At 38.1% G+C, this 27,643-nt stretch overlaps 1 protein-coding gene across 5 annotated transcripts in view; it reads right to left on the reverse strand.

The window, feature by feature from the left end:
• The window catches only part of DIP2A (DIP2 acetate--CoA ligase A), a 128,578-nt gene that overhangs the window by 59,514 nt on the left and 41,421 nt on the right, over nt 1-27,643 (reverse strand). For 4 of the 5 annotated variants that reach the window (XR_014896744.1, XR_014896743.1, XM_085312413.1 and 1 more), the window contains exons 3-5: nt 14,764-14,883; nt 7,059-7,178; nt 1,626-1,871 (exon numbers count right to left, since the gene is read on the reverse strand). Coding sequence is in view for 3 of the 5 variants with exons in the window: in XM_085312413.1 (XP_085168539.1) it covers nt 1,626-1,871; nt 7,059-7,178; nt 14,764-14,883 (486 nt within the window). In the remaining 2 variants the exon portion in view is untranslated. Of the gene's footprint in view, nt 1-1,625; nt 1,872-7,058; nt 7,179-14,763; nt 14,884-17,981; nt 18,067-27,643 lie in introns of those variants that run through there. The other variant, XM_085312414.1, reaches the window with a different exon arrangement.

Genomic DNA, 27,643 nt, shown 5'->3' on the forward strand with positions numbered 1-27,643 from the left:
AAACAGAGAAGGGAGCAAACGTAAGTAGCAAAAATACAGATGGCCCTTCTCAGAGACTCCTTGACATGAAAAGAGCCAGGGAAACACAGAGGGAGATCACAGGGAAAAAGCTACTCCCTCCTCCTAATGGCTCCACYTGTGGGAGAAAATTGCCAGCACTGTGGGAATTTGGATGTAGGACATGACAAAAATGATTCAATCCTCATTCCTGCCAGCACCTACTCTGTGTAAGAGACCCAGAGAATTCCTTTTGGGGGACAGCCAGTAGCTTCCTCTCTTCCTTTCATAATGTGCTTTGGGAATCTGAAAAAGCAAAGCTCCAGGTCAAACTGTGAACGTGCAGTTAAGCCCATGACTACTGTAAACTAAAGCTGATGTCCCCAAAATAAAATAAGGTAGAAGGCATTTGAAGAGAACGGTGGCAACGAACTATGAATCAACACTCTCAAGAATGGCAGCCTCACGATGGATGCAAAGACTTGGTTTTAAGTCTATTGAAGCATTGCAATATCTGCATTTTCCGTATCTGACTTAACCTGTTCTCTGTAATGATTTATTGAAGACTGCCTGTAGAGTGTACGTATACATACAGCTACAGCTAAGCAAAGAGGCAGACAAGTAGGGTGCCAAAACATGAAACCTTCGGGAATAATATACAAGTGATATCAATTGCATATTACTAACAACATGAGATAAGAGCTTCATGTTGCAGTCCCAGGTGAAATACAAATCTAATTCTTCATTTTATTTTATTCTTCTAAGTCACTTCCAAAAAACGATAAACTACTTGAAATGCAAAGTTAATTGTTCCTCCTCCAGGTCCTGCTTCATAGTTTTATATTATTATACATGTGTTGCATGCACACAAAGCCACCATTTAGCTTCACTAGAGTGCAGGAAAAACATTGTAAAAATTATTTCTATGCTGGAAAAGCAGTCCTTTCTCCCTCTCTAACAAATCTCCTAAAAGCACAAGACAAGTGCTCTGCATTTTGGACAGAAACAAAGTAAATAAATTCAGRACCTCCAGCATTATGAAGAGTGAGATAAAACTTCCATTTGCATTTTGGCTTACCAATAGTTCCACATTTTCACTTATAGAAATTATAGAGCACTATTATTCATCATTTTAAATTCAATTAAAACAAAAAATACCACATTTGAACTTGAAATCTAACTTTGCCAATGCCTCTGATTTCATATCTTTCCAAAAGATTCTAGATGCTTTTATAGTTCTTTGGATGTTTACCACTCAAGTTACTTTTGAAACCCACAACCTCAACTTATCTAAGGTAAATGAATGTAGATCAGAAAGCATGCATTAAAAATATGATCCCTTTCAAATTCTGATTTTTAATTTATTAAAGTTTTCACTTTAGATAGTTTCTTGATAAATGAAGCATTTTATCCAGAGAAGGCTTGTTCAGGTCTCATGAACAACTGTTTTGGTTTAAATTAAACACATATACATCGTACATACCTGGTCTGCGGACTGGACATTGTAAGGCTACTTATGGATACTTCCTGATGAAGCACAGCACTCATATCTGACTTTTGTGTTAATCCCTGCTTTGGCTTTTTTTAATTTGAGTTTGTTTTAACCACACAGGCAGTTCTTTACTGACCTAGCTGGGTGTGTGCCATGAGATCTGCAAGCACAGTGGCAGCAGCGGTGGCAGTAGCAGTATTGGAAGCAGCGGCAGGTTTCCCTCCTGGATGAGATGAGGTGGAGGATGCAGAGGATGAGGTGGAGGAGCCCTGAATAACCCGGTTAAGCCAGGGCTCTACGTTGGAATGGCTCTGGAACGGAGTGGAGGTGATCCGCCCTTGCCGACGTAACGAGCCCTCATCTTCTGATGCTGACGATGTGTCTGTGATTAAAATAATGATGACAGGCATGTAATGTGGGAATGACCCAACAGACGGGAACATGAAGTTTTTCCATGTTCTTCACATAGCGTTCTCATGTGCTAAACATGAGGTGTGTGTATTAAGCAAATGGTATACTCACATGCACTAATTCTGCTCATTGCCTTTTTTTTAATGTTAGSGTAACAACTTCTACACATTATAGCTAGAACACACTTGAAACAAAGTTTCATTTACTTGTATTTTGAAAGACAGGAGACTTGAAAAAGCTACTGCTTAAGCTACCTAGTACAGGCACTAACCACTCTAAGTGGGCATACCATACCTGTTCCATTGAAAGGATATTCCTATTCTGAATAGATCAATTGGGACTCAGCCTCTCTGAATAAATTTTATTGTTTTTGGGGAGGCTGGGTTGGTTTGTTTGTTTTGAAAGTCTTCACTTACAGGTTTTTTTGATCACATTTTTGAAAACTAATTACTAAAAAAGCGTTGTACTAGAAAGTTCAATAAAAGTAATTTTATTAATCTAAAAATAATTTTAAATAGGATTAAAAAGTATGTGTTTTAACCACACAAATTGATACTAATGAGCACTATATAGAAATGCTTAGTTAAGCATCTTTTCACTGTGGCTATATGATTGTTGCTGTTGAAGTCTGATTAAGGGCTCTTATTTAAGTTACCTTCCAGTTACTCGGACCTTGCCAAAAGTTTCCCCTTTGTACTCTTTCCACATTCGTTATCTGCTTGACAGCAATTAAAAAAGTCTTTTTAAAGATCAAGAAAACATAGCTCTACTGGTTTCAAGTGAAAACCAGAAACTCCTGTTAAAGAAAAATCTTATTTTTCAGTTCGACTTCTCCTGTCAAAATTGTTGTGAAACTGAGGCTCATCACAGAAGTGACAACTACATCAGTCGGACATTCAGTCTCTTCCAAAAGAAACTGCTGCATTCTAAAAACTGGGACCTCAGCGTGTTTCACCCCGGCTTCCAAGCTAATTAAAGAAAAGCTACTAAAACAGTGCACTTCTTATATATTGATAAACTTCTCATGAAGTCAGTTCATGAATATAAAAGAACATACTGCCTACATACTGATAAACTCCATGTTAAATCAGTTTGTAAAAAGCAGTCTTAATTCACACATAGTGGCATGACCATTAAGAAAAAGGTGCTGCAGACAGAAGATCACAAGAGTGGTCAAAAAAAAAAAAAAAAAAAAAAAAAACACAGAAATTCTGCAACCTTAGCTTTGGCATTTTTTTAAATCCTTTGAACACTTAAGTGTTCTTAAACAGTAAAAGCACAAACACATCAGGAAGCATTTCATACAAATTCAGCTTGAGGAAACGGCCTTTTCAAAGTTAAAATTGCAGATCTCTCATGACGTGACCACCCCTAGTCAAACATGACAAGTTTTGAATGAAAACACACAAACAGAGAAGATATCTTTGAGAAGATACAGCTGTGGTAGATCACCATTCCTGGTTCTGCGCCTGGTGTATTTCTGGTCTACTTCCATAGTTGTAGTTTTTGGCTGCTGACTCCCTCTACTCCTGGAGAGGAGCCAAACCAACTCCTTAGTGCTTGCAACCTTCTCTTTTTTTTAGGCAGAAGGCAAAAATAAACAATTCCAGGAAAATCTAACAAGACAAGATTACAAACACTCAGGTTTAGCAAAAATACACTTGTGATTTATTATCACCTCTGAGTGAAAGTACAGAAAAAATGGTTTCTCAAAGGATACATACTCTGACAGTGTCCTTTACCCAGACATAAATCTAATGAAGTCTGTATAAAATTGCTAAGATTGCAGATATTTTATATAAACCGGAAACACCTTTAAGTTTCCAAACTTTAGGCTATAAAGGAAAATGTAAACTTAAATGAGATGCTCAGAGTAATTAGAAACATTCTAATAATAATACACAACTACAACAGGAAAAGTAGCAAGTTCTTGTCAGTAAACGAGCTCTCTGACAGTCACAAAGAGTTAAATGTCAGTTCTTGATGTGCTGTGCATAGAATGCTATGTACTTGGCTTGCAATTCTTCCTGGCTGGGAGCTGACCCAAGATAGCCACAGAAACCACCACCCTTTGGACCAAACATGCATTGAAACTACAGCTGAAATTCTGATCATATGAAATCAGTCGGAGAAAGAGCAGAGACTCACCAAGACGAAAACAAAAGCGCATTAACATTTTTGGAAGGATGACTGATAAAAGCAGTTGCATTATAACCTATCAAGGGAGTTGGTTTTGAATCTAACATTGTGACTGCAATCTGATGCTTCCTTCCTGAGCAGTGCAAGTAACTGTTTCTAGCACAACTTCAGCTTTTAAATACTAAAGAGACCTTGGTTTTAATTGCATTAGCATCTGCCAATACAAGGATTTGGAGGCAGAGTTTAATGGCTCAAGCCTATACATTCCCAGTAACTTGAAACAGAGAAAATATTTTAACCTCAGCATGCAGAGTGCTAAAGTAGTTGATAAAATTATTTTGAAGGAAGTCAAAAGAACAAAGGTATGTGGAGCCCCTGTTCCCAGCCATCGTGAGTTTAGGACAATTACTCTCTCAAAGATGACTTCACTGAAGGTGCAAAACTGTCTGTCATTCAGTTGTAGAAAGCACGTGGACTGTGAGTAGAGTTCAGAAATCTTTCGCTGAGCTCACATATTTAGACAAAGTTATATGCACTCTCAGAACATAGCACTTACTTTGCAGCACAATCTTTCATGAAACATTTACCAGTTAATATAATCTGCTGGTTTTTGCTTTTGGTTTCAGCTTTTGGGAGAGGAAGGAGGGAGATCACCTCCAGATCCAGCAAGTCTTATGTAATCTCCCTGCAGAGCAACAACCTGCTGTTGATGCTTGACAGTAGAACTTGCAACTCTAGGGGTGACTCAGGTTCTTTTCAATGCAAGATTTTTCTTGCTGAGCTGGCTTTGCAAATGAAGGGAAACAGTCTTAGCCATGGAAGGACTAAGACTGTAAATAAATACAGCTGAAATAAGTCCACAGAGTATTTTTTTAATGGCTGGATCTTTCAGTGATACAAAACCCATTATGTGATCTGTTCTCTTATAGAGAGAATGAAAGGAAAATCCCAAATCCCATAACTAGTCACCTTTGTTCAAATTCAACATGTCAGTTCTCAGAGAGAAAATCTAATTCTTCTTATAAAACATTAGTTTGGGTACTTCTGTATCCTATTAAAGCCCAGTGTGAGTATATTTGGCATTTGTGCTACACACTTGGAAAGGTACATTAGAAGATACTCTAGCAGCTCCTGGTTAACAGCATTTTTTTCCTAAAGAAAGAGCGAAGAATCCACTTTCCTGACACCAATAAATTCAACTGCATTCTTGAGCAGGGTACTTCACAGGAGCTTATCATATCTAAGTTCTGTTACCATCCTTCACAAGAAAGCATGCTGAAATATATTTGATACGACCTGAGCTGTACATGTGGCTTCCCTGTGTGAGCATATACAGGGAAGTTATCTAAAATTGTTACAGAATCTCTCAAAATGCCCAAGACCTTTTCTCCTTTGAAGCAGCATGCAGAATTCTGACCTCAGATTGAGTGGCTGTAGCAGTATCTGTGGGGGAACCATCAGAATTATATCTTCATATCTGTCCTGAGGGTTTCCAAAATATTTGGATATTTTGGTTATTTAAAAAGACTGCAGGGAGATTCTTTCTAGTTTTAAACACTGAGGGAGACAAGAAAAATCTATCTGAACCCCCTGCTCCCTTAACCTAAACAGCTCAACTCTTGGGTGTCAACTATTTTTGTACACCAAACATCAGCATGTTCTCTTCTTGTCACAATACACCYCACTCCAAACACAGAGTAACTTGAAACATTACAGGAATAAGAGAACAGGATAGAGTGATACTATACAAAAAGCATGACTGATTGTTCCATCAAAATTTATTTTAAACAGTGAGGAAGACTATGGCCTTGAAGGGCCATAAACAGAAGTTTTAGGACTTCTCTCCTGAAGCCTCAATATATAGATTGGCACTAGAGTTTCATTTTCTCAATGGTTTTAATTTAGGCTATTCTTAACAACTTTCACATACAAAAACAACATGTATGCAAGATGCATGACATGCACAAAACATGCTGAAATAGTTACTCTCACAAGCTTCTGAGTAAATGAATATTAGAAGAGTAAGCTACGTATCTTAGAGGAAAAAAAAAAAGGTGAAGACAGACCAGATTCCAGATTAGTTAAAAAGAAATATCTTCTGTAATGAAAATAAGCAGAAAACCCACAAAAAAGTATTATACAAAAGCATGCAACTAGCAAAGAAAGTAAAATTTCCTCTGAGAAGGAACAGACAGAAGAAATACAGCCCAGGATGCAAGACAGCAGCACAGCAGAGCTCTTACTGATACGGGATAAGGAAGAAAATGGATGAAGAAGGGCACTAGAGGTCAGTGTGCTTCTACTCCAGGCCACATTAAGAAGGACCATACTAAGAGCATGCCATTCTAAACTTAAGAGCTTAGGGGAAATTCATTTGCTTTCTTATGCAAGATATGGACCCCAAAATATTTGGCTTGCTAGCACAACATGTATCTGCAGAAACGTTCTTCTCTGTCTCTAGAGAATTCATTGTGAGACAACAAGATGATGACTTTTTTCTTAAAGAAGTTTTAGAGAGAACATTCTGAGCTAAACAACCTRAACAACTATAGCATTTGATTACTTGAATGTTTTAAATTGCTCACAGTTGAGACCATCTGATCAATGTTCTGCAAGCTAATGCAGCAACTTAATGCTTCAGCATTTTCTTCATCTGTAAGGAAAGGATCTTATGCAATAAGCTATTTATGGCTCTGACCTGCTTGCCAGACTTCTGTCTTTCCCAGTGAGATTTTATGTATGAGAATCCACTTAACGCAAAACGGGTAACTGCTCACTCTAGTTATTATTGCTTTCATGTGGACCTCAGCACCTGCAGTATCTCTAGATGAGATTAAAAATCTTCAGGAAAGACACAGAACAAATCCAACCAACACCCGATTGTCAAGAATAACAGCCATGAACATGGAAGAAGTTTATTGCAACATATTTCCAAAGTAGCAGAACAACGCATTTGGGTTTTTTTGTGTTTTGATATTAACTTTACCTGGCAAGATTTACATGTTAACTCAGTAGATACCTGGAGGCGTGTACGTTTCTACTGAAGAGTGCACAAGAACAGATCGTCTTTTTGAAGGCATGGGCATTTTTCTCTCTTTGTATTTCGCCAGTGCTGCTTGTACTGCTTCAGTGTGGACATCTGTATGTGAATAAACAAATAAAAAAGATTAATAAATTAAGTTTAATCATGATTTCCTTTCTAGAAACACAGAAAGTCTCAATTCTACCTTTTACAAGGCAAATACAAAATACAAAAGCTGAATCACATTACAACCATAATGGCTTTAGTCCTATATATTCAGCCTTTCTCCTAGAAACTCATTTCTCACATTGCAGAAAGAAGTCCTCAATCTCAAAGGAGCAGCATTTCTTGGAGAAGTAAAAGGTCTAAGGCTAAAGCACAGTAGTATGGCTTTGAATTCTGAAGAAAGGACATCTGCATTTATTCAGTCTGGGAGAAATATAATTGAGACCTATGGTATTGCTGCCTTCCCACCAGTTTGGTTCAGAAACAACTGATGCAAAATTTAAGGGAGGATATAAGTGAAGCAGTGGTGGTGGGGAAGAGCTTTCATTAGGAAGAACACCCCAAAAACTAATGTTGAAATTACAGAACACCTGGCACATTAATTGAGCCATGATTTTTTTAAAAATAAATTTCAACGCAGATACTGCAAATTGACAACTGTGACACCAGGGAAGTGGCACATACTTTCCATTTTCCTGTAAGCAGGAATTACGCTAATACAGTCATTAGGTATATTTTAACTTTTCTTATTTTTAAGCTACAACTAAATTAACTAAGATTAAAAAGGAATTTACTGTTCAATCAAATCAAGACCACATTGGTGATAAGGCTTAATGAATTTAAATAATTATAAATGATCTTCAATAAATTTTGCACTTCCTTATAGCTTTTGACACCAAACATACGAAGTCCAGGCAGAAAAACAATCGCAAGAAGTTGTCAGATGTCAGAGAGARATGAGAACGACCGAAATAAAGGATCTTATGAACTAAGATTTCACTTCATGACAAACTAGTACAAGGTACATACAGTTGCATATACCTACGACTAGCCAAAAATCAAGTACTTTGGTAAGACTAAAGCATATATCCAATTACATTTCTTTTACACAGAAGCCACTGTGCCAGAATTCCAGAATAATGTTGAATTTGCAAAAACAGCTCTATTCCTTTCATTAAGTATCATCTAAATTGAAGGTCTAGCAGAGATTAGAACAAAGTCTACCATCAACCTCTGCTGATCTTGGTTCTAGGCAAGACAGTCTCTTTTTTCCTTCTTCTGGAAATCTCAACCATGCCCCACCCTGTGTACAACACCCACAATCCACACGTCATCTCCAGCATGATGCATCGCTCCTAAACCTTACTTTGTGGCAGCTCATGGTCACCACCACTAGGAAAGAGAGTTCGTCTTCTGATAGATGCAGAGTTCCTGCGCTTGCTAAGAGCTGTCTGTTCCCAGAACTACCCCAAAACCTAACTGGATCATGCTCAGCATGACCTTCTTCCTAACAATTTTGGAATACATTGATCAATTCTAGTTAATTTTGACAATGTAAGATTGCTCAAGGGAAAGCTAATTGGTACGTATTTTTATGAAACCTGGAGGAGACCTTTCAGCATCCCAGGGAACGGAAGGCTAGGAAGCAGCAGAGCACAGCACAGGAGAGCAACACGAACTCACAGGACATCTTGGTATAAACCACTCTTCGTCCTCTCAGCTGTGTCCCCACGCACTGGATAAACACCTCACATTTGGAGGACAAGCCGCCAGTTCACAATCTCAAAACCAGATTGCAAGTGCATGGGCTCTGTGACCTAACTGTCAGGGCCTCGCTGCACAGCATGCTTTGCTTCCATAAATGAGCTCAAACCGATGTCCGGAAATACGCAGGCTAAATACTGGCTGCTGCATTAGACTCCTGCTGCAGTCCCTCACTTTGCAGATCGGTTAATGGGTGTTTTCTGAATTTAAAATTTGCTACCTCCATTGCTCCCAAACACCACCCCCCTTCCCGGACTACTGTCTGTCTAATCTTAGTCTCTCCTGATGCCGCTTTTGGATTCCTTTTATTTTTATATTTATTACATTGAAATTGTCCACCTTCGTGCTCGTGGATACCCAGAAATGCGACACAAACCCATTACTTCCACAAGGCTCCAGATAGTTTAAGCACAACTGAACACACTTGGTTATTTCATTGTGATGCTTAAATGCACCAAGGATACTACTGCTGTCCACTGACTCGAGAAGATTACTTGGATTAAAAGTTATTTTTGCAGCCTTTCAAGTTAGAGATAAAAGGTCAGTTCTACAGAACACGTTTATGTAGGAGAACTTTAGGCAAAAGCAAGCAGAATCTTTTAACAAAGATTATAAATACACACACACACACATTTCAAATACGCAAATTTCTCTATGTATTTCAGGAGATTTTTTTTTTATGTTGCTTCAACATTTGATAGTAAGAACAGAACAAAAGACATCTTTTTTTTCCAGGAAAGGTCTTCCAAAAAAAAACCCAAACAAACCAACAAAAAACCCCCCCAACTTTTATTAGTCTGTAGTAAGTAGCTCAATAAATAACCTTGGAGATAAAAAATGAAAGTATTTCTTAATTGGTTGTGTATTTAGGGAACAGAAAGGACTAACTGAAGCAAGGATGTACTGGGATAGGTCACAACATCATACAGATTTGTGGTAGCAAGCACACTGCTTTTAATTCCATTTCCAGAAGGCAAAATCAGCACCTCCTTTTCCTCTAGCCCTCTTATCCCCCCTGAAGCCTGGAAAATATGAGACTACATGATAAAAGGTAACCAGAAGACAGTCACAATTAATTTTTCTGCCTTGGTGTGCTATTTTCATAGTGCTGACTTCTTCAGCTTCTTCTGTATTCACTTAATATCTACTTCCAGGTTGAAAATTCTCTTTTAAATATCTTTTCCTTACATGACAACTGGTAAGACCATCCTCTATCAGCCAAATTGAAGTAACTGGTTTCATCTTCCTGGAATGCTCTGTTCTTTTTCCATATTTCCTTTAAGAGCTTTTCTACATTATGAAGATGACAAAACCAATTTAACTAAGAAAAAGGAGAAGGAATGAAATACTTTCAAGGAAACAGAACACTTGGGGTATAAATATTCAACAATTATTATAAATTAAAGTTTATCTGAACATAAGATTGCAAAGGGAAACTCTCTAGCATTGCCTGTTGCTAAACTCTTAAACATTTACTTATGAACATGATTTAACATACAATAGGTAAGAAACGTAGGGTTCAGCTTTCTTCATGTAATTAAACTAAATAATAAATAATTAATTCAAACCAAACACTGTTTATATTATGTCATGTTTCTGAGAAAAGGAAACATACTCCATTCAGCTGGGAACACTGACAGAGATGAACAGCATGCCCAGCTCTTACTAAGATTAAGCCTACCAAAGTGAGAAAGAAATACACATGCTGCCACCCAAAAGTGAAATAATCTGTCTCGGGGGAGGGAGGAAAAAAAAGAAAAAGAAAAACACAGTTGCAGTTCATGATCTTTATTAAGTTGCAGCAAACTATCAACTTCCTATTTATTGGTGCAACGTACTTTTTTTTGCAAGGTTTTGTTGTAGCAAACCATATTATGTTCCCTTCTGCCTCTTTTACCTATTTGCATTTTCTTGCCTTCAACATCTCTTTAGAAAAAGATGGGGGAGGAAAACTTAGGGACCAGCCTCTGGTTTATCTATCACCTCAACTGTTGCACCATAAACCCTCTAGCTATTAGCAGAATAGTGTTYTTCTGTCCTGCCAGGAGCCTCTCCTTCTTTATCAGCCTGATTCTTGTCCCTGTTCTAGGCACAGGCAAGAATTTCTACAGGTGTTCAGAGAAGAATGGAATTAATAAGCTCACCATTTTCACTACTGGGAAATAAACATGCTGGCATACAGACTGGAGAGGTTAAATCTGTGAAGTGGTCCAAAACGGGAAATCTTGTAAGGGATCATTAGACCAAACCTTCCAGTTATAGATATTCTWAGAACTCTTATCACACTCTCCACACTTATTGCCCAAACTGAATCTCTCTTCCATCAAAAAAACCTTCCACTGGAAGCTTTGTGTTTACTTTATCATGCTTTATTAAATGGTCTTTCAATAGTGAAATACTGTTTTCTCACATTAAGAGAACTAGTATGACTGTGGCAAGGCTGGTAGAGCACGTACGAGATCAGTGCAGGATCGAGCGCTACCACGCRGAACAGCACACAAAGCTGGTGCATTCTGCATGCTGCTGTGCAGGCACCACACCTGCACGTGGGGCAGACGTGCTCAGCAGCTGGAGCAGCTCCCTAGATGCATCTTTTTCTACTCTTTCAAGTAGGTTAGCAGAATGGGTTGTGTATCACAGCTGTACACCCAATAAGGCATTATCATCACAGGCCCAGTGCTGATAGGTGGAAAACTCCAAGTGGAAAGCAAAAGTATAATTGCCACGAGAGCATTTTCAGACACCCTAACCACTTAGCAGCTAACTTGTGTTCTTAACCAAAACCATGCAGTGGCRGAGCCTGACAGCCTGAATGTGCAACTGTCTTCACTAGGAACAGTGTATCCAGACGAAGAGAAGCCAGCAGCAACAGCAACAAACTGGACCACCAATGGGTCCCTGAATGAGGGGCTTACTGTTTATCTGCCTGTATCGACGCCTGCGGAGTTTCTACATTTCTCATCTCCTCCGTCACACTGTTGTCAGTAAATAGAAGGAAAAATCTGGTTCAAGCACTGTAATGTTAACTGCTCTTCTGGGAACATGTTCATTGTTGAACATTTTCTGGTAATATTTACTGCTTGAAGACAAAAATCTGTGGCTGATATAAAAATTAAAGTCAATTTAAATGGAAGATGACTCCGGGAAAACTATAAAAAATCTGCTTACAGCTAGTGAATGGCAGATTAATTGCATATAAATGCAAAAATGTTTCTCTTGCTTATTTTAAGTAATTTATGTTGATGGTCTAAAATGACCATAATTGCTCCAAAAGAGATCCTATTTTATAAAAAAACGCATTCTATCCCCATCAGCTACTCTCAAATAGGACACAGCAGAACAGATGAGATACAAAGAAAGGAAAAAAGAAATAAATAGAAGGCTGGAATAAAAAAGAAGAATCTAGAAAAAAACTCTGAAGTATAAAGAACAAATAAGATATGCAATGGATTGAAGAAGCACTAGTGGCCACAATGACAGCTTGAAGCTCCTTACCCTGTATTATATTTAACATATATCAACATACAGCGAAATTCTTTAAAAGACATTGTTTCAAACTGTTTGTGGTAGACATCTTTTTGTTTGGTAGAAATTGCTTTTAGCTTAGCTAGAAACTCTCAGATGAATTCGGATTGCTTTCAAGCTACTATGAAGCACAGTGATGACTTACACCAAAGTATTTGAAAGAAAGGTGGAAAAAAAGTTATTTACCAGTAACTGCTGTTCTCTGAGACATGGACTTAACAATGTATTCACACTCTATGTATACCTAGATCTCACAGCACGAATAGCCATGAAAGAGCACTGATGCCGCAGTAAAGCATTTTYTAGTTCAAATCAACCAGATGATCCAACATCTATTAGAGTGGTAATACTTTCAAAGAGTAAAAATATATTCAAAAGCCTTGTATTTTTCTTTCAGTCTACCTTCTTCGTATAAATAAAAGAAAGAAATGCAAGTTCAACAAATTTGAAGTCTTTTTTTTCCTAAAAATGAGAGAGGAAAGAGGAAAAAGTTATTGGATTCTGAAAGCTATATCTACATAATGTATCATGCGTAAGTTTAGATCAAATGAATTAAGCAAATCCTTTACTATTTGATTCCGATAACATCTGAGCACACTAAGTCTTGCTGTATTACCACTAATGGGAAATAAAAATCCAATTTCATATGTTGCAACTGGGAGATCCCCCTCTTCCCCTCAAACAGTTTAAATTCCTAAGTGATGAATGCATTCTAGGTAAGAATTTTAAATAAAACATGACTTAGGGGAGCAGTGATAGGAAATCACATCATGAGCTGACAGACCATTTGAAACGCTACCTAGCATTTGAGCAGTGGCGAGTCATATAAGAACATAGATATCAGATATGACGAAAACAAAAAAAAAAAAAAAAAAAAAAAAAACACACATATCAGGTCTCACCTCAAAAAAATGTCTGCTGACAGGACTGCCTGAACATTTAGAGTTGTTGAGAAAGTCTAATATTGAGAAGTAAAACTTTTGGCAAAGCTGTAAACCACCAGAACTGTGAACAGTACTTCAGAATCAATGGAAGTCAACTCAAAGAAACTTAAATCAGCAAGACCATAGAAAAATATTAACTGAAGCTCTGGGAAGAAAAGAGGAAGCACTGATGCATGGATAACATTTAAAAGCCATCTCTATTCATTTGCAAGCATGCTAGCAGAAATTGAAGTTCACGTGCTACTACACATTTCACACTGTAAGACTAGAATCCTATGCTAAACTTTCTCCAAAGAAACTTCCCATCTTGGAAATCAGGGCTGTAATTCAACCATTAAATTTTAATTTTCAGCATATATTCATCAGTAAAACTATACTGCAAATACATCAGAAACACAAAGATAAATTTAAATGACAATTTGCACAGTACTTTAAAACATCTCACTTAGAAAAACTTCTCTATTCCAGGAAAGATTGCATGGTATCAAAATTACCTTTCTACAGCTGACTACATATGCCTCTTCCAGTCATCCTTACAGGTCCTCAGACTATTTAAGATTTCTCATTCACCTTTCAATTATTCATGAAAAACCCATGCAGATGCATCATCTCCATTTTTAGAACAAGGTTTTCTCAAAGTAAATGTGAGCAATATAAATACGATGCAGTAAGTACCATGGCCAAGTAGTTACACATTGAGGTGATCCAAAGACCAGCAATGTATTAAGGAAATTTAGTACACGTCATTACTTGTACTCCCTTATCCCCAAGGGACATTTCTGAGACATATAATCACCCTGGAAAACAAACAGAAAAACTTCTCCTTCAAAGCCTTAAGGTATTTAGAATAAAAAATTCCCGAACACCTGTCTTCCTCACTATTGTGACAAGGAATTTTACAAGGAAATAATGTATTTAAACCACCTGAAAAGTAACAATGGAAACAGGATGTGATGAGGATACAGATATTTTCACAGAAGTTTCCAAAGCAGGTTTGTCACAGTCGTGTCCATTTAAAATTACTCTAGAATATCCATTGTGACATTTCCCTTTTTTGTGCTTTTGCTTTAAATCAGGAAACATTTGAAAGTGAACTATGGTAAATATGATAATTCTATAATCTTCCTGTTTAAAACAAAAAAAGTAAAACAAGAAATATGCAATCTATAGTCCTCAGAGTGTTTAAATGTGTGTTCTAAAGACCGGAAATCTGATCAACAAGAGAAGTATGTTCAATGTGGTGTAAATGCACAATAAGGAAAACAACACAAACAATCTACAATTTCTACCTCTCCTAGTGTTTCCTCCATTTTGGAGTTCAACAAAAACACTTGTATGTAGAAATCCACAAAGCTTCCATAAAAATATTCCCTAGCTCTTCCCTTCTTCCAAAGTACTTCCAATTCTCTCCCAAGTTATACGTACTACTGTGTTAAGATACCTTCTATTTTTCTTTTTCTTACCAGATCGGAAGCGTTCATCCCTTGAGTTGGTAGAACGCGACTTCTGCTGTTTGGACACGGCAGCTGTAGCTTGTGAAGAGCCTGGGACTCGGTTTTCTGCTTGCAAGGATGGATCCACACCTGAGAAAATAAGTTCATTTCAGTACAAGTTCAGGTTCCAAATAAAACATCTATTTCATGTTACCACTTTGCCACCACCTCTGACACCTACTTACAAACCAACTGGAGCACTAAGTCTATTCCTTTAAAAGCCTCATTATCTTATTTTAAATTGACATTCTTCAAATCAAAACCTAATTTGATCTGTTTAGCATTTTACCCAGAATAAGAAAYCCTCCTGCACAACTGGAAAACTGCTTTGCTCTATTCAGGAGTAAATGATGAAGAAAGTAACAATCCTTCCTCGATTCTTTCTCAGTTAGTGTTCTACATCCCAGACGCATCCAGCTGGCCGCAGGGACGAGGGGAAGGGATCCAAACTCCTTTTACTGCCTGAACTCAACTTACTGTGAGATGACGAGAGAAAAAACTACAAGCCATCCAGAACTAAAACACGTCTAACCCTGTTAACATAAAGGTAAGTCTGAAAAATATCCAGCAGAACAGAAAGCCTGTTTCCCACAACCAGATCAATTTAAGGTAGTTTGCAAAGATGACTAGAATTATACATCAGTCCTGGAGCTGCTGAAAAGACAAGATGACCCAGCTCTTTTTTGCAAATAACTTAAACGATTCCATCAGATTCCTTTCAACTCCACAAACAGGACAGAATTTGAGTAAGAAATCTCGGATGTGCGTACCTGTTTGATCTGTAGCCGTTTCACACAGCAAAATCCAGAGGATTCATATTTTGTAAGAACTCTGCAATTCTCTAATAAAAGTTTGACATATAATAAGGGCAGAATTAATCTGTTAACTTCAGCCATCTAACAACTACTCCTCTAATCTTGGTTGGCTAGTACTTTATATAAACAGTAAAGAAATACAGATCTCTCCTGTACACTGTTTATTCCCTCCCCTAAAAAGATAACTACAGTAAGAGGAACTGACCTGCTCTCTAGGGTATCTCCTCCGGCAGTCCAGCATAAGACTCTAGACAGATAACTTAGAGCGGGCATCTATCTTTAGGATAAAGCTCAGGAAGATGAATCCTATCTTTACACTCTGCCATGGCAGAAATAAGGGGCGGACACTCCTTTGGTAATATTAAATATCCCTTGTTACTCCTCACCCTCAAAAAAGAGCGGACTTACTCCTGGCTCTTGATACATCTGCAGGGACTAAACAGGCTTGAACTACTCACACTTGCAACTTTATTTTATCATCCATTATATGTCTATGAAACCATGGACCATGAAACCAAGGACTGAAAACTCTACAGGTGCTTTGAGGATACATGTCACACAAAGCAACGAAAAAWTAAAACAAAAATAAAGGAAGGAGTGAGTGATCTGTTTACTAAAACTGGTGAATAATACAGTCTTCAGGAGAAAGTGTGATCAGCACAACATATTAAACGTATGTGATACTATWTCGCAGGGAGTGTGTGTGTGTGGGCGTGTTGTACCAATCTGCGCTACAGTTACACCCTTACTTAGTTATTTGGCTGACTGTTGAGCTTAGCAGCAAACTGTCTTTAATCCATGTAAGATCTGCTGTTACTATGTTACTAGCTCTTGTACAAGACAAGACTAAGTTTCATCTTCCACTACTCTTTTCTTCCTTCAAATGGCTTATGCCTTCTTACTTGCGCTCAGCCTCCCTAGAATTAAAAACAATCCTCTCCAAATCCAGATAATGTCATAAAGCAGCTTTCGGTGAACTCAAGCCATCAGTCTTGAGGCAGTTCTTTTGGAAGGAAAAATTAATACTTAAAGGTAAAAAAGCATTCCTCTTCCCCTCAACGAGTTTGTGTTTCCTCTCCTTCCTCCTAAAGGTGTACCAAGAAAGAAATCAGTAATTAATGGGTAAATAAACTACTGTTTATGAGAGATTTTTATTAAGATCTTTCAGTAAGACCTGTCTTCATTTTTAAAGTGCAAGTTTTCAATTCACATTTGGATTGAATATACCAATTCTACCTCAACTAATCAAGACTAATTTCCAAACACTCTCTCTCAAAATAYGAAATCCTCGGGAAAATTGTGGGTTTGGGGTTTTTTGTTTGTTYTAAAACCTTCCCAGTTAGACTTGTTTCYATATATTTTTCTTAGGTATCTGTAAAGACCTTTTGCAATTAATAGTAAACAGTTCTGGACACTCAGAACAGCAAACTTTAATTAGTCATAAGTTCTGGAAAGAAATATGTATAAGTCTTAATAGTAGAAAAAGTATCACACACCAACCACATTGATATAAGCTTTTAGAAATTAATCCAATTTCAGAGAAGTGCTTCTAGCTTTTACAATTCGCTACAGAAGAGGCAAATACACTCACGTAATGAAGTTTTCCCACCCTCCAAAAGCAAAACTTTTGAAGTAGATGAAGGGCTAAGGAACATCAAATGTAACAAACCATCAAAATGTTACAGGCCAGAAAAGAAACTGAAGTTCCCAAAGGGGAACAGGCATATGTGGAGCTCTGTAAGCCTAAGATATTTCAATGTTAACCAATAGAAAGAGTTAATATTTCTTGAAATGCTTAAACAGAACCTTGTTCCAAACTACCATGCAAGCAGAATTGATTTAGCATATCTTATACTTGAGCAGTGGTGGAACCATTTCAGAATTGTGTTTTACATTTCATGTAATCAAAAAGTTTTACATCTCCCCAAATCAAAAGCCCAACTAGATTTACTGGTTTGTAAACAGTTAAACAAACTTCTAGAATTCACAATCAGTGAAAAAGACTGAGGCAAGCTATATCCTCGAAGCCTGGGCCAAGAAAAGAACAGATGCAAGTAGCTAATGTGGTAACTGAGGGGGTGAAGAGGAGGAGAAAAGGGATGAGCAGCTAAGCTAGGAGTCTTCTGAAAATAGATTGCCTATTTATGAAACTTTCCAACAACAGCAAATCTACATTAGGAGAGTCCCCATTCAAAAATGGGCCAAACATGACATCAATTTTGTGTGATCTTGTCTCAAAGGACTGTGGAAAAGGAGGCAACAAAAGAGGGCAAGAATGATTTTTTTTTTGGTGCCTTTCTTTCCCCCAAAAAAGTAGAGAGGGATATTATTAATTGTATGTGGTAGAAGAGACTAATGTCCTACTCAGCCTGCCTTTCTCCCTGGATGTGAAATATCTCGTTACTGCCTTCATCCGTCTCCTGCAGTGTTGCGGGCTGCCAACATGCAGCAACTGCAGAGCCTTGTAGTCTGGACCTGCAAAGCCACAATGAAGACTCTTTCCTGCTCTGATCTCGTGCACCTCGCCAAGCTGGCCAGCGTAACTCGACATTGCTTCATTGCAGCCAGGTTTAATCCCTGAATATAMGGGGAAAATAGGAAGTTTTAGATGGGAAAACGAGCAAACAGGCGATATTAAGCAACAGAAGACAAGCTGCAGTGGAATGCTCCTGAGCCACGTGCAATTTGAGCATTGCCATTTGGCCACTCCAGTATTTGGGTTTTGGGGAAAGGAGTGAACMGGAAGCGAACACAGAACTGCATCAAAGCTTACCAGCTCCAAAAGCAGAAGTCTCTCCTCCACCAACACTCACAAAACACATTTCTGAGGATTAGAACTAGTAGTTTACTGCAATGAAATACATAATAACTAACTGCAGAAGCTCCCTTTAAGTCCGGCTGACGCACAAAAATCAGTGGCACAGTCAGAAACCAAGCTTGTGTTTCTGTAGGTTAAATTTCCCTTTTCCCTTTCACAGAGGAAAAGGTTTCATGCCACAATACAAAGCACCAAAAACAAGCTCTGAAAAAATCACTTTTTTTTTGTAAAAACAAGGTGACTAAGACCTTGTACCTAAAGCTTAAGCCACATGGTTACATTCCAGAAAAATCCTGTTCTGCAAGCCTGGTGAACTTGTTAGTTTATTCTGGTACTATGCAAATCATTACTTTCCTACTCTTCGGCAAAACTAGATGGATAATTAGGCTCCATTGACAGTAAAGACAGGCAGATCTTTCAAACATAGCATTTTATAAAGTACCCATTAGAGAAACTCCATCCCCTATTACTACATCCTCTCCATTTTGAACTTATTCCCAAGCAAGCAAGAATGGAAAGTCATCATAAAGAGCCTGCTAGGTAAAATGCATATTCCAATTAATTGAACAGAACAGGATGAGATGAAAATTAATATTGGAATTCTAATTGTTTTTTTCCCATTCACCAACCCTGTAGAATTAACAAAGCTAACACTGACATTTCTTGCAATTTTGTTTTACACAAGCAAAAATGATCACATTACCAACAGGCAGTGATTAGTTTAAAATACAATGCCAGTTCTCTGCCAGCATTGCTGGGGAGGGTGCAAAAACCAGTTAACAGACAGCTCTGTTAACTCAGTTAACAGACAGTTAACTGATGATCTCAACACAGRTTTTAGAAAAACAGCATTTTAATAATGCTGCAGATAAAAAGCACTTTTGTTTTGTAAACTTTTTTGTATATATACAACTATAGCTACAAACAAGTTTCTCCCACTTAGCCCCCATAGCTAATATTTTGTGCCTGTACATGTCAATTAAAACATACATTTAACCACAGTATGAAATCAAAACGCTGCATGGAAGAGAGAAGACTGATTTAAACGTGAGAAGATCTGTGATCCATATAGACTTCACCTGAAAAAAAAATGAGCTGTGTATTTGACAACAACGAATTTGTAGCTATGTAGCACATGAAAACATGCTACTCAATTACATATAAGCTCAGGAGCAGAAAAATTCCAAGTAAAGTGAAATTTAACAGCCATAACCCACTAACTTTGCTATTCTGTACAAAACTGCACTGGAGCAAAGTGCATATATCAAAGTTTCCCCCTTCCTATATAAAAAGTTTTATTCTTTATAGCTATCAAAAGGATGGACTTCATAGCTAGAGGACTTTCCTGGGGAACATACTTGCAGAGCAGTTGCCCTCCTGCTTCTTCCATCTTGTCTATGTAAGACATCACTGTAACTAAACTGTTTAAGACTTTTCCCCAACACCTTGGCAAATTCTTTGCAACAGTTATTAGACATTTGAATCTAAATGTCTCTGCAAAAAACCCCACTCATACTGAAATGCATCTCCCAAAGCAGAAATCCAAACAAAGTAGTTGCATTTCTGAACTAGGTAAATTTATGAGAGATAGTTGTACCAGTTTACTAGCCAAATTCTTTCAAAAATCTCCTCCCTCAAGTTTTAAAGCAAAACTGAAAAGTAAAACCAAAGCAGTTAAAAAATGGCAAATAAATCCACCCAACCCAGTTTTACTTGCATTGCTTTGAGTTATACGTTATGTGTGCATCTCTCATGGCTCAGTTAAGCCTTTATGCAGCTGTTGGACTGGTTCTAGGACTACRAAAGGAACAAAAGCAGAAAAACCCAGGTTCAAAGCGCTGGAGAATGGAAAAAGGAGTATGACACAGCAGAAACTAGGGTGGGAACTCGTGGCCTGGCTCTAGGCCAGCCTTTCAGGCTGCTCAGCCCTGCTGCAGCACCTCCTCCGTGCCCACCCCCAGTCCTCTAACCCTAACCTGAGCACCCTCTGCGCTGCCCTCTGGTCCCCCAGGGCCTCCCTGTTACCACCCAACAATCAGGTAGGGCCCAAAACCAACGGGGGAGATTTACCCCAAGGAATGCAGTGTTTCTTGGTTTCCTCTCTGCCTTTACTTGGCCTAGAGGCAAGAGACTTTCTGGAGTTTCTCAGTTAGAGAGTCTAAATGAATAGGTAACGTCTTTCCTAGCAAGGTGTTCAGGTTGATGGATGCACACAGCAAGGCTCCTTCCCCATTAGCATTACTTTGCACGCCACGGCAGAAGAGGTGCATGTCTGTCTAATATATTCACACATCTAACCTCTCAACTTCACCCTGACTAGGGCAGCCTGTACTCCTCAAAGTCTTCTCAACCAAAGGTGCATAGTAATACTAATGTGCATCGAGCTTCACTGCAGCTGCACAAACAAGTAAATTCTAGATTTCTTTACAAAAAAAAAAAAAATCTTAGATATGCAGTCATTGCTAACTCAACTGTAAAGGAAGAAAGAGCTCTTCTCAGAAAAAGGATCCGAGTTGCTGAAGTTTTAAATGAAACATATCAGATTGAGTTCCAAGTCTTTTTGCAGGAAACCTAAGGCAGGAGGCTAAACAGAAAGTATTCCTCAGGAGTAAGAAATCTGAGGTTCTCTCTTGACTTTTTGATCTGAATAGCCTCACCTCAGTTGTTAAGCTTCTTGTACTTCCTTGGGTCATAGCTCAATGTTACCATTCCTTCTACTTGCACCATGTTTCAGGATGGACACATTTTCTGCTTGAGGTCAGAAAAGATTGAGGTGTTCACAACTTCTGAGCAAATGAAACTAAAGGGTCTACCCTAATTCATTTATTAGCTCAACTATGAGTTAAAAATAAATAAATAAAAGCAGTCTATACATACATTACACTTGACTTCATCTTGTGCAGTTCTACAACTTTTTCCTCTACACTGATTGCAGATGGAAATTTTTTGCTAAAAAAGAACAAATCTTCACTAGGTAAACTCTCTTTCTGTGAACTTTATGAAGAGCTGAATTTTAAGGATCTCCCAAAATTTAATGGTGGGTACCAACAGCACATTAGTGAAGCAATAATCTGCTTCAAACTTTAGCTGAGAGATTTCCTTTTGGAGAAAAGGAAACACTTGATGCACTTTCTTCCCCCTTCTACTGAAGGAAGCATACTAGAGTGGCAAAAAAAAAAAAAAAATGCGGAAGCATACGAAGTGCTCGATAAAAATTAATCAACCCCAATTTAACCAGGGAATTCAACTGTCTAGAAGATACTGACAGTGAAAGGCACACCAATTTAGACACTGTGACAAGGCTGGTAAGGAGAACACCTGTGTAACCTTAGCTTACACTTTTGCTTCATCGTGTTTCAGGATGATGTTGGCTACATCACTTTTTCTGAATTTGCATTTATTTGCTGAGCCTGCACTGATGGTGCCTATTTAAGCACACTGATTAGGAAAGGGAAGCCACCAAGGATGATAGATGCAGCCAAGTTTTAGTCTTGTCCTGATAGCCACAGAAGTTTTGAAACTGAGTTTGAGCAAAGAAGCAGGCACTGTCTATTGAAAAAGTCTCCAAAATAGCAGCAGCAACATGCCACAAACACAGGAGTGCTAAGTGCTACTATCTACAAAACCTATCTAAGAAAAACCAGGATACATGAATCCTGCATCCTCGTCTGCATTATTTCTAGGACAGGTGTTATCTCTAAGTAAAACTCTGAGATCACAGAAGTGAGGTTTTATTTTCTAAAATATGATGATAAAACATATTTACCCAAACATTTCCAATGGAATGAAAATTTGAGTTTTATGTACTGTTGTGGAGCATTTGATCACTTGCTTTTGGCTGTGCCAGGTCTATGTCCTGATTCATAGTGATTCAGCCTCTAAATCCACAATTAAATATCCTGTAACATCCACATAAAGAGATTATTCTTAAAAGGATGTGATAAATAAGCTCTACGCTATCTAGGTGACCTTAACTTTCAATGTTCTAGGTGGCAACCATCGACTGGTTATCAAAAGAATGGTGAGGAAAGATGAATGGCTTGGACCTTGAAGTTCAGATGACTTGAAAACCATCTGCCTGATAACCAATTTCTCCGACATATTCTGTATACAGAGAGAGATCTCCAAAATTTAGTTTCTTCCCTTGGCAACAACCCCAAAAACATCTGCTTTACTTGGATATAGCTAGGTTGATGCTGGAAGACTCCTAATTTTCATTAAAAGTTTACCACAAAAACAAACGGCCAAAAAAACACAGCAAAGTTTATAGTCCAATTTCCATATTCAAAYTCCCAAGCTAGAAGAATGCATTATGAAATTCGGTCACAGATTTCCCAGTGTGATACTAAAAATCACTTAATTAAAAAGGCACATAAACAGCAGTCTCTTGATATTTTCAGAAACTGCTAGCTATAAACAGCTTCTTAAACTAGCCCACCTGATCACACTAAATTTTCATACACATTATCCTATTAAGATCTGTACATACCTTGAACATAGCTTTTTACATCACCAGTAAAAAGTAGATGTTTTAATTCAATGACACACATAAAGATCACAATTGCCCACAAAGAAGTACCCAAAAAGTATTTCATAGCTACATAAAAACAAAAGTCATGTATTCTTGTGAGGAGCAGTTTTCTGAGACTGAAGCAAGTTCCAAAGATGGCACTCTTAAATCCAGTCTCCTATGTTAGCTGACTACTCTGTAAAAATTACACCCAAAACACGTCCTTCTATTTGGCAATGTTAAAAGAACATGCATTCATCATTTACCAGGCAACCAAAAACATCACGATGTAAAATATATACTTTTGATTTTCAGGACTTCATATGGCCAGGATATGAAACTATCAGTCATACTAGGCTGTACTGCTAGGTTGTCCTTAAGTACTAAATAACTGTTGGAAACAAATTAGGCTCCAGAAYTGGCAACTAGGGATATCAAATAAGGTATACAAAACATGGAAGTATAAAACATACCAGCCTCAATTAAAAACAGAGGAGGGTCCATCATCATTTTTGTTAAAACGAAAGTTTTGAAAGCATGACGATTTTKCTGGAGCAGAAATGGTAGGTAAAGGAAATAGAGAAAAGAGCAAAACAGTTTTAATTATGATTGAATAACTCTGACAACACAGGAAAAACGAAGCTGGTACAGAAGTTTCTTCACTAGTGCTAATAAATCTAGTGAAATCATTCCCACAGATTCTGTAAAGGAGTACCAGAGCACAGACTGCAGTCACAGCCCACATTACAGAGAGAGGCAAACATAATTTAAGTATTAACACTGCAAGAAGCTCAGCCAGAAACCAGTAAACTAATAAAATGACCATTATGAAGCTACGGTGTAGATGCCCACATTCTCATGAGTTAATTTTACTCATGGAGTTAATTTTACTATGAACTGCAAAATTCAGAGCTTCAGAAGTTTTGAAAAATAATGCTTATTCAAGCTTTAGGGAGGTCCTCTATTCTCATAAGTGCCCACCAGAAGAATCACTTTCTGCTTCAGTGTAACATTTTGTAGTCAGAAYGTGAGATTTGCTTTTTTAGGAGACATGAGGGACCTGTTTTTTCAGGTCTGAGGATGCTTTTTTTCCAGTCTGAGCAGGCTCAGAAGAGGTTTAGAAGACTGCTYGCATGAGGCTAGCTAGCAAAGACAGATGCAACAATTATCTGCTCCCTGCACACACAGCACATGAGCGCGCACGGTGCAGCTGGCTCACAGCCTCAGTCTTAGGATCCACTTGGCTGACTCGGACGAACATCTCAAGAAAATGAATTTCACTGACACCTTCAAATAACTAGCCACAGTGCTACTGAAAGGAGGTTCAAGAGGACAACCCAGGGGCATCATGCAGAAATCCTACTTCCATATTAGCAGCCCTTGTGAAAGGGGAGTGTCTCCATGCAAAAAGGCAGGAGAATAATGGGGAAAAAAAATCCATAAATGTGTCTAAAACTGCTAGATCTCCCTATGAGTCAACAGATGTCCCTTCACTGAGGGCAAGAAGCGCACTGAGAAAGGAAACTACAGTGCTGGATGCTTCCACTGCGAACCAACTGTCTCAATTTCTGACAGTATTAGAAACAGCCACATGATGGTTTTCCACCTGAATGGCAAGATGGAAGTTTTTAAAATGTATTGAGCATGGTCCTACAAAACATCAGGGAAGAAATCAGTAGACATGGTCCATGGGGGTACCAATAACGCAGGAAAGGCAAGACAAATGTTTTCGGATTACAACTTAAGCTGTTAGAAATGAAGCTGAAGACCAGCATCTTCATGGTTAATATAACCATTCCACTAACAGAAGCAAAATTACATCAGGAGATGTAAGAAAACTGTGAACCTAAGAAAACTGTGAAACAAAAAATGTTTCCAATTCATTGAAACTAATTAACTTTTGGAATAATGAGTTTTTGGAAAAAGGACAAGATTAAATGTAGAATTTACATTTTTAAATTTAGAATTTAAATTTCATCTAAATCAAGGAGCTGCTATGTAAAGTCAAGAAGGCTATATGCTGAATGGTGGAAAGCAGAAGTATCTGCGCATGGAAATAACCCATAACACACACCTTGAAATGCCTACCTAGCTGTTAGAGAAAGCTGGAAACCTTGCTTCATCTGAAGGAGGCAGAAGGGAGGCCCTCCATTCTTCTCATGCCATACAGCGACTGCACACATCCACCTACAGAGCTATGTACTTATACAGCCACTGTCCCACCATGTAACTAGAATTAAATGTTTCAGTGAAGGACTTCATCCCTCAGTAAACCAGTCCCACTCTCAAACTCCTCTGACAGATGGTCAAAACAGTTTTTCATGATTGTAAACCTCCCGTCTGCTCTGGCATCCTTCACAGCCTACAGAGAGATGAAGGTGAGGAAGGACCTGGAAGCTTTTCACCTGACTTCAGTGATGTGTAGCAGGTGTCAAGTAACAAGGGCACAGGGAGAAGCAACAGCATTACAGCAAGCAAAGTATCTACAAGTGCAAGGAAGCAGAATTAACATGCATAGCAGATGCTGTCCCCCACCCATCTTACAAAGTAGATGACCTCCTCCATTTTATAGTGATTTCACTTTCAAATGTTTTATGGTTCCTCTGTCACTCTCATCGAAGAAAAATATGATTTTCCTTTATAACATTCTCCATTTTTCAGTGAAGCCCCCCAGCCTCTCTGTATTACTTTTTTCCAAGAGTCTCCTCCAGGCATGTGTTGCAGAAACTTGATCAAGACTAATGCTCCTACTGCCTGGAAAGTGATGGAGGAGAAGGACTTATGCTACAGGCCAGGGCCAGCAACACCCACATGGGGCTGTTTCCCATTCCAACTTTAAATCTCAGCTTCTCCAGAGAGAATTACAGCAGAGAAAAACACTAATGTAGGAAGTAGCATCTTCAAATGTTCAGAACAGAAACCTCTCAGCTAATACCTAACATCAATCTCCTCCTCAGCACAATATGATCAAATGGAAAGGACAAAGTGAATTTTAGGGCTGTTTTTCCTGCCTAGATAGCATCCAGGAAACTGGTCAGGCTGTGGTTACTAACACTAGCTTTAAGCAATCAGGACAACTCTGGACAAACTAGAAAGTTGGCTGGTACGGATATCTCCATGTTTACTCATGATAAGCCTTTTGCTGAACCTCTGCTGTTGAGCTAGTATGTAACTAATTCACATTCGCCATTACCGTACCCTTCTGCAAACATTTTGAGGAGTTTTGCAGTATGATTCTTTGGGGCAGCCATCCAACTTACATAATCCATTTTACATGAAGGAATAAACCTTCTTTCCTGGCACATATCTTCCACCACCATCCTTCTCCTGACTGTGCTTTGCAGCTAGTTAATTTGCTTTCAAGAAAAACTACAAAAAAAGGAGGGGGGGAATAACATCTAAGATGCTCATTAATGTTTTGGGGGTTTTAATGACCCAAATACAGGAAAGCTGTAAGTGGCAAGTTCAGAGCAGAGGAAACCGCAAGCCAGATCATATTAAGGTTTGTACAGAAAAAGAGCACCTCTCCCACCATCACACAATTCCTGTGCATCCAAGGGTTCTTCATTTGTACCAGACATACCAGTTGGTAGGGAAAAAAGCCTGTCAGATTCTCTATCATATGGGTACCAAGCAATATTACCACTAAAGATACTGGTCATGTTTTAAAATTTCAAAGTGCCTCTATAAAGCCTGTGCTTATAAAGATGCTGATGTAAAGCCTGTGCTTATAAAGATGCTGATGTAGTAGAAAATACCATCTCTTGGGAACAGGCTAACAAGTAAAGGACATTGACTGAATAGTATTCTTTTTTGAGACATCAAAGAGCTCCTTAGAGATCTATGAAAGAACAAGCTAAAATCACTTGTCCTTACTTAAAAAAAACTTGAACTTTTTTTTAAATCTAAACATGATGATCAGCTCGTTTCCTTTAAGACTATTTTGCCTTAATTATACATTTAAGTAAAGAAACTCTTTCTCCAACTGAAATATAGGAAAGCATCAGTAACAAAAGTAAAAGTGATCTTAGTATGCACTAGCTCATCTCAGATTAGAGCAATATGAACAGTTGGCCTGATACCTTTCAAACTGTTTCACGATCTTAACCACAGGCTATATTTAGATCTCATAATATTAAGATACCAAATCTATTCACAGGCCTGTTTTCACTGTATTAAAGAAGCTATATACTTAAGTTGACATCTACAAAATGCAACATTTAGGGCCACATTTAACTTAATGAATTAACTTGTGATCTGCTGCTATGTATCGTTTTTCTATATTTTTAAAAGCATCTTCATAGACATTTTCTTCTTAATAATGAATATTAAAATAAAATTGAATATTTTGTTAATGGCAACCAATTTGCAGATTTTTGTTCTTATTTCATGTAAGAAAAAGTACACTGAGTGACATGCAAGTCTCTGAATATCAGCCACAGGTAATCCCCAAGACAGCAAGTCTCTGCTAACTATCAACAAGGATGTAAAACTTAGCATGCTAACAGTTAATATTTTTGGATAGCAATACTGGGAACTTGCCTTCAAATCCTGGGCTTGTTTTTTTTTGTCCTTTATACAGCGGCAGGAGAATATACTTTATGTCAGATTCCACTTACCTAAAGTTTCCCCAAATTACTGTTAATCTGGACTAATACTCAGGGTTCAAAGTTCTGCAAATAACAACTCCCAGGAAAACACAGATTA

The sequence above is a fragment of the Rhea americana genome, unplaced genomic scaffold (assembly GCF_003343005.1).
Source record: "Rhea americana isolate MKP2758 unplaced genomic scaffold, rheAme1 scaffold_362, whole genome shotgun sequence".
Classification (NCBI taxonomy): Eukaryota; Metazoa; Chordata; class Aves; order Rheiformes; family Rheidae; genus Rhea; species Rhea americana.